This window comes from Manis pentadactyla, chromosome 16, assembly GCF_030020395.1.
Source record: "Manis pentadactyla isolate mManPen7 chromosome 16, mManPen7.hap1, whole genome shotgun sequence".
Taxonomy (NCBI): Eukaryota; Metazoa; Chordata; class Mammalia; order Pholidota; family Manidae; genus Manis; species Manis pentadactyla.
The window spans coordinates 26,825,778-26,838,593 of NC_080034.1; the positions used below are offsets into that span (position 1 = coordinate 26,825,778).

The 12,816-nt window shown below is 31.4% G+C and overlaps 2 protein-coding genes across 3 annotated transcripts in view; one reads left to right on the forward strand and one right to left on the reverse strand.

The window, feature by feature from the left end:
* RUNX2 (RUNX family transcription factor 2) overlaps positions 1–12,816 on the reverse strand; it is a 306,364-nt gene that overhangs the window by 266,413 nt on the left and 27,135 nt on the right. The gene's annotated exons all lie outside the window — the stretch shown is intronic.
* The window catches only part of SUPT3H (SPT3 homolog, SAGA and STAGA complex component), a 484,976-nt gene that overhangs the window by 10,801 nt on the left and 461,359 nt on the right, over positions 1–12,816 (forward strand). The window contains 1 exon segment of the mRNA XM_036927349.2: positions 1,891–1,991. Coding sequence (XP_036783244.1) covers positions 1,891–1,991 — 101 coding nt within the window.

Below are 12,816 nucleotides of genomic sequence, written 5' to 3' on the forward strand. Positions count from 1 at the left end.
CTTATTTGACAGATAGTTGGTCCTGCTACAGAAGGATATGGGGATATTACAGGTCTCCACCTAGTGTGCTGCTTGTCTTTTAGATCTCTGCCCTATTGCCTTCTTAAAAGCTTCGTAAATGGCCTATCTCAGGTAGTGGTTTGTAGTAGTTTTTTTCAGCTTTCTTTCATGGGGCCTGGTCCTTCCATCTGAGCCCTTGATGAATAACGCTGGTTCAGGTTTCCTTTATCAGTTTTAGCTTCCATTGCCCTCGGGACTGGTCAGAGTAGAGGATGTATTAAGAAGATAAATTTGGCAGTAATGTGGAGAATGAACTGAGATGAAAAGAGAAAAGATGTGAGTAGAGCTCCTACAAGGCCATAGCAGTAGAACCAGGAACGGGAGGGTTTAAGACCGTTGTAAAGTGGAATTTATTTGTCTTTTTAGAAATTACAGATTGCAGGAGAAGGAGTCAAAGATGACGACTGAGATTTTGAGCTAGGGTGACTAGTAGCAGTAGTGATGTCAGTAGTGAAAACAATTTATTTTATAAGGAAACTACTTAATATTTATTGAATTGCACTGATATTTCAGTGAAAATATTCCAGTTTCTTCTGTGACTGTGAAATAAGAGTTATCTGAGTTTGTCATATAAAAGCTCTTAGCTGATCAAGAAAGGGAGAACTCTTAAGGTCTTTCTGGTTATTTGAATAATAGCAAACAATGTATTTAACTATGTGCTAAGAACTGTTCTGAATACTTTGTGCTTTAATGGTTCATTTAATCTACACAGCAATCTGAAAAGGGTGGGATTACCATTCCCATTTTACAGATGAGAAAACTGAAGCACAAAGAAATAACTTGCCCAAAGTCCTAGCAAAGTAGCAAAGCTGGGATTTGAACTTCAACTGTCTCCTAACTCCTCTTGATTAGCTGACTTACTTAAAGTTCTTAGTATTGGAAAAAAAAAAGTTCTTAGTATTGCTAAATTTTATAATAAGTTCTAAATTTTTGTTAATTCTTCTCTAGAATATGCATATTTTTAAGGAAAAATTACAATATTGCAAGTTTATGTAAACATGAAATAGTAGCTAACATTTACTGAGCACTTACTGTGTAATAGTTGAGGCTTTTATCTACTTTAATTATTTTAATGTTATTTTCATTAATTCTTGTTTATGGGCCTGCTGCACATTAATTAAAATGGCGTATTTTAGGATTGGCATCTACTTTCCCTATTCTGCGTCAGCTTAATTTTATTGGAGAAAAAAGTCACATTTTAAATTGATGAGTTACTTAACCACAGATTATAAAATATCACAATGCTTACTTGTTATCTACTGATTACCTTTATTTGTATTATTTGTATTTTAGGCTTTAGTTCAAATGGGAATGAGATTATGCTGTGGATTTTCTGATTTTACATTTTATAGCTGTGCAACTTTTCCTTTAAATGAAATCCTACTTGGAACCCTAATATATAAAGTGGAAAAATCAGAGTTGGTTTGGTGCTCTGGATGTAAATGGGAGAAGAGGTGGGTATGTGCTTGAGAGCCAGTGGGAGACCCCTAAAATATTGCCTGTGAACCTTAGGGCCCCCCAGAATACATTTTGAAAACCATTGAGTTCTATTAAGTATTTTAATGAGAATTTTTCTGCTGTTACTAATTATAAGATATGCACTGAAATATTTATGACTTAAGTAATTTTTTGATACTGCACTTGACTAAACATTTTTTTCTATTTCATTTTAATAGATATTAAGGAAGAACAAATACAATTTATATAAAACAGGAGAAATTTATAATTTTCTACATAACTTTCTGATGTAATTTAGAAATGCTCCCATTTTTCATGTATTTATTTATAGTTAAATACATTTTGTAAATTTTATTTCTCCTTTTTATTTAGATGAATAATACTGTAGCCAGCCCAATGTCTACTGCCACTTCAAGTAGTGGGAGAAGTACAGGGAAGTGTATAAGCTTTGCTGCAGAATTACAGAGTATGATGTGAGTATGTCTGTCCATCTCACTTAATACTGTTTTAAGTTTATTCATGTTGATAAAAGACAAGAAATAACAAAATTTATAAAACTTAACTTGGAAATTTGTATTTAAATAAATATGAAATAGTCTGATAACATTTTTAGTTATCAGACTAGTCTGATAACCATGTGCAGAAGGGGCAAAATTGGTTACAAATGCCAAAATGTATTGGAAAAATAAATATTTGTTATCTTATAAAAGACTGAACAGTAATGTAAACAGTTCTGATTATCTCTTCAATGTGTGTTGTTTTTGTTACAAGTATTGTTTTAGATTGAGAAAATTTTGAGATTATATTATTGGATGAAATGTTTTCAGTTTTCAGTTTTTCTCAAATGTCATAATTCTGTGAGCCTGATTTAGCTTTTAGTTTTTGATAATATTTAAAATCACTATATTTCAGAATGTTGAGAAAAACTTAAAACATTTAAAAAATACATTAATTCAGTTTTTGAGACATTGCACAGTCACGGAGATTTCTTTCCCTAGGCTCTTTTCAGCTTGATTTTTGGCTTCTTGCAAGAGTAAGACTGCATATTTTGATTTGATAGGAGGTAGTATACTTACTAGAAATGTCTGCTGGTGCATATTAGCTTTTTTAAATTATTGGTTCAGGAAACAATTACCTGCATAAGGGGTGCAACACGTTAGATCCCTTCTTTTCCTATGACTACATTATTCATGACATACCTGAAATGTTTCTCTCGAAGGTTTAAGTGACTTCATCTTGTGGGGGTATATATTGGTAGTCTTCATAGTGGATTAATTCCACTCTGTGATGATTTTTGTGAAAAGGAAAAATGAATTTGAATATATGTCTAATAGTTGTTTGGTGAACTTACTTTAAACAACATTGGAGATGTTTTGGTCATAGGTTCTCAAACTTTTTGGTTTTAGCCTCCTTTTATACTCTTAATTACTGAGACATTAAATGTTTATTTATGTGGGTTGTATTTATTAATAGTTATTGTTTGGAGTTTAAAACAGATAAAAAATATTAATTCATTTGAAAATTAATAAATCTGTTATTAAATAATATGTGTCCTATAAAAATAATTATATTCTAAATTAAAAAATTGGTAATGTATTTTATTAGATGAGAATAAATGTATTGAATTAGGATTTGTATGGGGTGAGCCTGTGTTTTAAATAATGGAATATTTTAAGGGTTTATGCTTCTTTACACTTTTATATGTTAGTTTTTTTAAATTATAGTTTAGTAGCTTTATGTTAGGAATCTTTTATGTTGTATTATGTTATTTATATATTAAATGTATCTTAGAAAGTTTACAGTAATATGAGGTGATTCATTTTTGTGTAGAGCTAGTTCATTGATTTACTTTTGAAAGCTTTTAATTTAAAAATTTCAAACCCATGAAATTATAGAGAATGGTGTAATGAACCCCATACATGCATCATCTGATTTTAACAGTAATTGTGTTTTGCCCATTTTATTTAACCTTTCTCCCTATGTTCCACTTTCTTTTTTAATGAAACAATTTAAAGCAAATCCTGGAAATCATACTTCAAATTTGGTGGTATTTATTAAAACAATGTATTTGTTACCAGGTAAAAAAATATTCTATAGCAGAGGTCAGCAAACCACAGGCATGGGCCTATGGAATGGCTGCTTGTTTTTGAAAATAAGGTTTTGTTAGACCACAGCCACACTCATTCATTTGTCTATTATCTATCACTGCTTTCATGCTACATGGCAGAATTGAGTATTTGTGACAGAGACCATATGGCCTGTAAAGCTGAAATATTTACTATATGGCCTTCCACAGAAAAAGTTTACCTGATCTATAGAAACAGCTCTCTATGAGAGGAAAGCTGTATTTCCTTTTGTCATTTATACTTAGGAGAGGTTCTATTTGGTGTATTTGATAGACTGCAGATCACAAGAAAACTGAAAAAAAAAAAACAACAACTAAATTCAGCACTCTCTTATTAAATACTTTTGCAAACATCTTCCCAACCAATGTGCTTAAGCTGGCTTCAAAATGCAGAAGTTATTGTTGGCTACAGCTTTGGAAGAAATGTATATTTTCCTTCTATTTCAGACCTCATGGAGAGACCACTCCTCATAGTTACATTCATCATTTATAGTCTGAAGTTATTTTTTTTCCCCTTATGAATTGCTTCATGGAATAGGAAAATAAGGCCAAAATTGGGGGAATCTTTTAAATTTTACCAAAATTTTTGTATTGCTATAATGTTTTCAGGCTTTTGATTATATAAAATTAGAGTCAATATACATTTATCCTTATGTGATTTCAAATGAGAAAGTGCAGAATGAAGTCTCAGTATTGTAGGAATTTCATTCTGAATCCTGTGTGTGTGTGTGTGTGTGTGTGTGTGTGTGTGTGTGTGTGTGTGTGTGTGGCAATTTCAGTTCTTCAAAGCCTGTTTGTATTGTATTGCTGTTTTTTAATTCTCTGTGCTCCTGTGTGTGGTGTGTGGGGGGTGGGGTGGGGGGGGGGGCAATTTCAGTTCTTCAAAGCCTGTTTGTATTGTATTGCTGTTTTTTAATTCTCTGTGCTCCTGTGTGTGGTGTGTGTGTGGGGGGGGGGGCGCAATTTCAGTTCTTCAAAGCCTGTTTGTATTGTATTGCTGTTTTTTAATTCTCTGTGCTCCTGTCTTCCTCACCCATTCACCACTAATGAGCTGTTTTACTCTTGGCTCTCTGCCCTCTAAATAAGTAACAGTATTGTGGTGTCATTTCCAGGGAAAAGTTTCACTGAAAGGTACCTAGTTGTCAAGCACAAATAAAATTGTCAGGGTTTGCTCTTAAAGGTAAAACTGGCAGCCAGTCTGTTCTACTCTTAGAGCCTTGATATAATTGACTGTATTTTAAGTTTGGGGGGTAAATCCTACCAGTGAGGCATTCTTTAGGGATGTGCTTCTACAGATTTTAAACTAAAGGATTAACAGTCAAACAATTTGCTAGTGGGTTGGGAATGACAGCAGCTCTCCTTTACCTAGTGCCTGTAACTGAGCACATTTTCTATGTGATCCTTATGACGGCTCTTTTATTAACATGTGCTGGAAGGCTTCAGAGGCTTTCATTTTTAAGATACTGAACTCAAATACCCTGTAAATTAGAAAGTAAAATCTTTTCAGTACACACTGTAGATATTATAACAATCTTAAGAATTTTAACTAGCTTAAATGCACTTCAAGGAGTCTTTGTTGGGTTCTCTCTCATTTTACTCATTTATGTATTTCTTGCCTTGTTATATTGTACATTTTCAGGTTTATAGGCCTGGTGATGATGCCAGGTTTCTCTGCTTGGTAGCATTTAGTAATTCTCATCTGACCATATTAAAAAATAAAGGATTCTGTTTATGTGTTACTTATATTTTGTAAGGATTCTCCTAAATTAAAATTTCACCTTTATTTAAAATCCACAGATTAAAAAAACATTTTTAAAAATCAGTGTTTTCTTTACATACGGTAAGTTTTACCGTTTTAATTGTACATTTCTGCAAGTTTTGCATCTTAAAAAATCAGTATTTATTGAGCCCTTATATGGCAGGACAGGTGGAGCTTTCAAGATAGTCTAGCAGTAGTGAAGGGGTTGTGGAGGCAAATAAATGTCATATTAACAGGATGTGAAAAATTCCATGGTAGTACAAAGGAAGGGGTGATGAACTGAGGGTAAGCTTCCTAACTTTACGTCTATACTTCTGATGGCTTCCTGGAAAGTCTATTAAGTATTCAATGAGCACCTCAAATTTAGTATGTCTAAAACTGAAGTAATAATTTTCTCAGTAAAATTTGCTTCTTGAGAATTTTTGGAATAAATACAAAAATCATTTATTCATTGCAGCACTAGACTAGGATATAGTTGTATATGTGAAATGGTATCATTTGGCTATTTTTTAGCATTATGAAGTTATGAGGTATGAAAGAATATGTTCCCAGTTCTATCGTCACCTTAATCTGAATTTAAAGAGACCTAATATGTAAATATATGAATTAGTAATGTTTAATAAACTGACACAGGGTTCCTTCAAATATTGAGTTTCTCTGTGCATTTAAGTTTTTTAGGAAACTGGAGTAAAGAGAAATTCTTAAAATAAGAAGCACTAACAATATGTACAGTTTCAGAGATGCTTTAATAATACCAGTGATAACAGTGAATGCTTATATAGAGCATAATATGTACCAGACATTCTCCTGAGTACTTCCATATATTGCTTCATTTAATTCTCATGCAACCCTTACATAGGGTTAGATATTGTTACTCCCTTTTTATAGAGTAGGGAATTTAGACACAAAGATTAGTAAGCTCACCAGAAATTTCCTTTGCAGTAAGTGGTAAAACCTGTGTTTAAGCAAGGAAGTCTGACTCCAGAGTCCGTGCTCTTGACAAATTATGCTGAGCTATAAATTAATAAAATTTTTATTTTGATTTATAAAGTTTAGTTTACAAATGCACTTTTACCAATTTATGTATTACTCATGTGCTACAATGAAGTAATAATTTGAAAGCTGAATACTTGTTCAGTTAATTACTATTACTACTAATGAGATCTAATTTTTATAAGATGTATTGAATTAAGTTGTGATTTTCACATCATTATAGCATTCATTTCAGTTTCTTACATCTAACCATGCAATCTTTTGGAGCAAGACCATATCAGTAACCAAGAGAAAGTACAGTTTTTCATAGGAATTATATACAGGTGCACCTTGTTTTGTGTTTTGCAAATGCTGTGTATTATGCATATTGAAGGTTTGTGGTAACCCTGTGTTGATCAAGTCTTTCAGTACCATTTTTCCAACAGTGTTTGCTCACTTTGTATCTCTCTGTCATATTTTGGTAATTCTTACAGTGTTCAAATTTTCTCATCATTATTATATGTGTTATGGTGATATGTGATTAGTGATAATGACTTGCTGAACATTCAGGTGATGGTGAGCATTTTTTAGGAATAAACTTTTTAAATTAAGGTTTGTACATTATTTTTTAGACATGATGCTGTTGCACACTTAATAGACTACAGTATGGTGTAAATCTGACTTTCATATGCACTGGGAAACCACACAGTTTGACTTGCTTTATTGCAATATTTGCTTTATTGCAGTCATCTGGAACTGAACCCACAATATCTCTGAGCTATGCCGATACTTAAATGCGCCTTATTTGATGCTTATATTTGTGATATATCATAATTTTGTATATAAACATGGCGACATTGTTTTTGAATATTTAAATGTTTATCCTACTTTTCTATTTTATCACTATTAAATAATATTTTAATTCCTGATATTTAAATTATACTACAAATACATGGATAAACTTATCCTTGTACTTTTTCTGAAATGCATTTGGAGTATTTTAAGATATACACTGGTTTATAAATATAACAACAAGAAGATTTTCAAATTACAGTATAAAACTGGTCTTAATCTTTCCCGAAGGTGAGAAAATGTATGAAAGCTAATTAAAATATAACAGCACTGTGTAGCTTAAAGGTTGGCTATACTTCTTTTCCTTTCAGAAATGAAATCAAGAAATGTTTAAGTTACTAGATCCAGCTGATTTAAGTGCCTGCACTAAAAAAAAAGTATCATTTTATAAATGTGGCAAAATACAATTTTGAATATGTTCTTAATATCTTTATCAATTTTTTTATGAAAATAAAAAAATTGGCCTTTCATTTTAGGATAGTATGTATATAATTACCAGGGGAAAATCATTTTGCTCAATCTTAGAAATGAATTCTTGAAAATCAAGGAGTTTGAGTTATTTTAGTAGTTCTGTAATGAAAATCCTTAGTTGTGTGGGAGAAAAATAGGCAAAAATTAAATTGCAGTATAATTGCAGATTACTACACTGGAGAATGGAAATACCTGTTTTGAATTAATTTGAAGGCGGAACTAGGACTTGCCTGATCCATGGCTACTCATAGTCTTAACTTATTTTTAGTGTTAATATTCATGCATTCTACTGTGTTCCTGAGTGCTTCCCTAAACCCTCCTAAAGGTGTTATGTAGCATATGGTTTATGTCCAGTGTTAACTTTCTCAAGTCTGAAAACTTTTTAACTACATCTTTTAGATAAGGATTTATGGACTTGCATCTACCTCATAGAGTTTAAGTGAAAAGTAAATTAGATTGAGTCAAAGCACATAATATTGTCCTGGCACATAATAAACACTATCCTGTTAGTTACCATCACCTTTTAAAAAATAATTATCATCATCAACATATTGATTTAGGAAGTTTATAAAAAATGCTTCAAGTGCAGGGGGAAATGTTTGCAGTTTAATGGAGAATTTTTATAATTACATTGAAAAAATGATTTGTCTACATTACAGCCTGCTGTCCAGTAGAACTTTCTGCAGTGATGGAAATTTCTATTTGTGTGCTCTCCATTACGATACCCACTAACTCTATGTACTATTTAGTACACTAAATGAGATAGGCAAATGAGGAGCTAAATTTTAAATTTAAATTTAATTTTAATTTAAAATTTAAGTAGCCACATGTAGCAAGCAAGAGGCTGCCATATTGGTAAGCAGAAAAACTATGTTATACTTGGAAAAGTTCTTTTCTGTGTTGCTTACATTTTTAGTGAAATTGTGAAAATATTTTTTACATGTTACATGATTTGATTTTACATTTAACACTGTCATTGATTTACTTTTTACTTCTTCCTCTCTTTTTTTTTGGTTATCATTGTCCCAGAGTTCTTTAAAGATTTAGGGATGTTAATTTTTGGTTGCTTTGGCAGGTCAGATTTCATTGGGAGATTTAATATTACATTCATGTTCCATTTTGTAGAATGTCGAGGTAATATTGAAATGTATTCGTTTCTTAAAAACATTCTTCTGTGAATTCACAAAATATATCTATACTTAGTCTTTCTAAATATCCTGGGACTGTAGGTCTGAATGTATCATATTGCCCTGGATTATCCATAATCACAGTGTGTGTAAACTGAGTATGTAACATCATTGTGAATTTTGGGTCCTCATTTTCAGGTAGCTAGCTAGATTTGCAGAATTTCTGCTAGCTTTAAAGTTAGCAATATGTTATGTGGTATTTTGTCAGTTCATTATTTTCATTTTTAAAAGCTGAGTTTTTGAAAACTTGAAATTTTTAAATCTACCAGATTCAATATTAATCTTTAAAAAAAGGCACCAAAAAAAAGTGAATTCTTCCATATTGAAAATATATTGAAAGTAATTTTGGGTAGAAAATTAAAGTTTGATATCTATAATTATGTGTTGATTGCCTGTCTACAATAGATTCTATTGATATAGAATATAGAATGTAAACAACTCCTAAACTTAAAAAGGTGTGATTTTATAAATTAGTAGTTTCTTAATATAGAGGAATGAATCTCTCTAATCTTGACTATTTTGACTATTGTTGAGTCTTATGGTCCATGACTGTTTATAAGTTTGCTGAGGAACAGTTCTGATTCTCCCTAGATATAAGACTGATAATGCAGTTTCACATTATATCCAAGGAAATGGGAATTGATTTCTTCTGTGATATATTTTAATGCTAACATATATATTAATATATGTGTGTATGTTTTTAACATACTAAGATGCATCACAAAAATATATATTGGTATGAATATGCCACTTTTTGCAGAGGTCTTTTTTTGACATCTCCTATAGGCATTTTCAAATCTTAAGTAATACACAATATGCCTTTTTAAAAAATACTGTTGTGATTGGGTTTTCAAACTAGCATAACGTTTTTCCTAGGACAGAATAAAGATTTCACAAACCACTGTTCAGGGGAAGAGTAGTGAGAACTAATCCTTAATATGTTCACTTCAGTTTTGACTGACTGTGCTCTTCCTCCTTTTCATAGGTTGTTCTTGTCTTGAAAGAACAATGTTATAACTAGTTTTTGCCATGGCTGGCATAGTGTCACTAGCATTTTGTAGCTTTCTTCCTATTACTGTATTTTGTAAAGTGTGTTTAGTAGTAATAACAATATATTGTGTAATGTGTTTCTGCCAGTTATGGGTTAAATTAAACTTTTTAGACTGGCCTGGTGATCAATTAATATTTATTTCTACAACAAAAATAATATTTTTTTTGTGTGTGTGGAATTACTTCCAAACAGTCAAACTTGGAGTACATATTTCTAAAGTCAAACACTGATTATGTTTTTTATTCTGCCTCTTCCAACCTAGAATTTGGGTTTAACAGTGTCATTTAAATATCTCTAATCCTTTGGAAGGATGTGAGTCGAGACAATGTTTATAATTACAGTAAAACCTCACTTACTTGGAATTTATTATAAAATATAAATATTTTGAAAGGTAAATTAATATAAAGGAGAGTAAGGCCACATCTAAGTGAGTTTAAGATTAAGAAAGGACTGTAGATTTGGAGTCAGAAGATTTTGGACCACTTCTGTATTGGTGGATTTTATACGTTAAGAAGAAAATCACCACACCCTCCCCGCCCCCCACCAAAAAAGCGTGGAAATGTCATGGGTAGGAGTATTTTTATATCACATTTTATTCTAAGTGAGGTGTCTATTTCCTTATTATAGAAGTATGTCATTTTCTAAAATGAAAAAAATCAGAAAACAAAAAGATCCTAAAGAACACTTTAAAGTCAGAGTGAAAGCACTATTAATGCTTTGGTATTTATTTTTCCAGTTCTTTTCCAATGCATATAAAACATAAATAACAAAATCCTATATTACCACTGTTATTGTATAACTTGGGTTTTTACTTATTATATCAGAAGCACTTTCCATGTTAATAAATATGATATCTTTAGTCAATCTTGTTTCTAATTTTTCAGTATTACAGACAGGATTATAATGAACTTACTTTGTATATGTAGATATAGGTCTGTCATCTCCCTCTCCCTTTTCCCCCTTCTCCAGACACCCCTGCCATATCTGTCTTCTGTCTACCCATCTGTCTATCTTTGAGCATGTGACTTGTTACTTCATTTGGACTAATTCCTTTAAGATTTTTGATGACCTTCCATAAAGGTATCAATGAGCTATAATCCTGGTAGTATATGTATTTTCTATATACATATACCAACAGTATGTGTATACCTTGCTAATACTGAGTTAATGTGACATATATGTAATATGTATTTATATATAAATGTATTTATATTTATGTATCTTATATATTTATATGTAAGTTTTTATTTTACATATATTTTAAATAGATTATCACAAAATAATTGTTTTAATTGATAATATATTTACATATTTAGAAAATAGTTTAGTTACACAGTAAAAAGTTTTTCTCTCTCTGTTGCCTGGTTTCTTCCCTTTGAGTAACAGCTTTTTTCTTGTGTATTCTTCCAGAGTTTTCTTATCCACATGTAAACACTTGAGTATATTCTTTTTTCCTTTATACACATGGAGTACTATGCTGTAGGCATTCTTTCATACTTTAAAAAAATTGAAAAAAAAAATGCACTTAGATATCTCTGCATAGCAACATATGCAGAAGAGAGAAAGATACTATGTATTTTATTTAAAGTCTAGCACTTTGTAGTTGAGTTACTGTTTGATGAACTCTGGAGCCTAAATAAACACAATGGAGCCCTTTATTATGCAAGAAACTGAGTCAACTTCTAAACAGAGTTTCTTGTCAGAAGAGGTAGTAATAAGATCCTCATACTTAAGCAAAAAGAAGAAAAAAACTATATGTAATCCCTTACCAAGAGAGTCATACTTTGGAGTGTGGTGTGTGTATCTGACTTAATTTTGGTAAGTTGTTAGTAATTTTTAGCCGTTACTGTTGTTTTTTTTTGTACCCTGCCTTCCTGCCCACCTCCCCTCCTGATATACTGATATACTGTGATCAGTTTCTATGTTATTAGACAATTGTTTCATTGTATGGTATCTATTATGTTACTAATCCCCTGTTATTGAAGTACTTGGTTATTTCCAGATTTTGCACTATTATTTGAAGTGATGTTATGAAATCTTGTTACTTACTACCTTACTTTAAAGTCTTAGAAGAATTTTTGAGTCTGAATTCTCTTTGATAATAACTTCTTAATTTTTCCTCAGGAAAGTTGGACTCATTTACATTTCCATCAGCAGTTTTAAGAGTTCTTTCTTCCATCTCTCTCTTGACATTTAACGGTAGGAAACTGTGCTATTTTATAGCTTTTCTTTGACACTGAGTATGAAAATATTTTGGGCCATTTATATTTCTTCATTTGTGGGTGTTCATATTAGCACAGTTTTACCGAGTTTGTGTTTTTTCCTATTGTTGTGTAAGGGCTTTTAATGTATTAAAAGCACTGTCCCTTTTTGATCATTAGTTGGCAGTCTCTCTACTGCACTCCTCATCTTTGGTTCCTTAAAGCTTGTTTATGATGATTCCTTTTTAATATGTGAGTTTTCATTTTTAATGTAGTTAAAAAAGTCTTATACTTTTCTGTTGCTTCATTTGACAGAAAGTCCTACTCTCAAGTTTTGTGCATATTGTATACTTATATTTCAGGCTTTTCGTTTCTGCAGTTTAATATTTAATTCATTATTTTGTTGCAGCAAGGGTTCTAAATTAAAACAGTTTTACTTTAAATTGGTTTGTCAGTGGTCTTACCACCACAAATTAAATAAACCTTTCTTTTCCCTCAGAACTGAAATACTACCGATAATAAGTTACTATTTTTGAGTTTTCTGCTTTGTTCCATTGAATTGTCTACTCTTTTGCCAGTGCTGCATTACTTTAGTTATTGTAGCTTGTTAGTATGTTTTAAAATTTGGTATTATAGTTCAAGGCCATCCGCATAACTTTTCTTTTTAAAATATTTCTTGT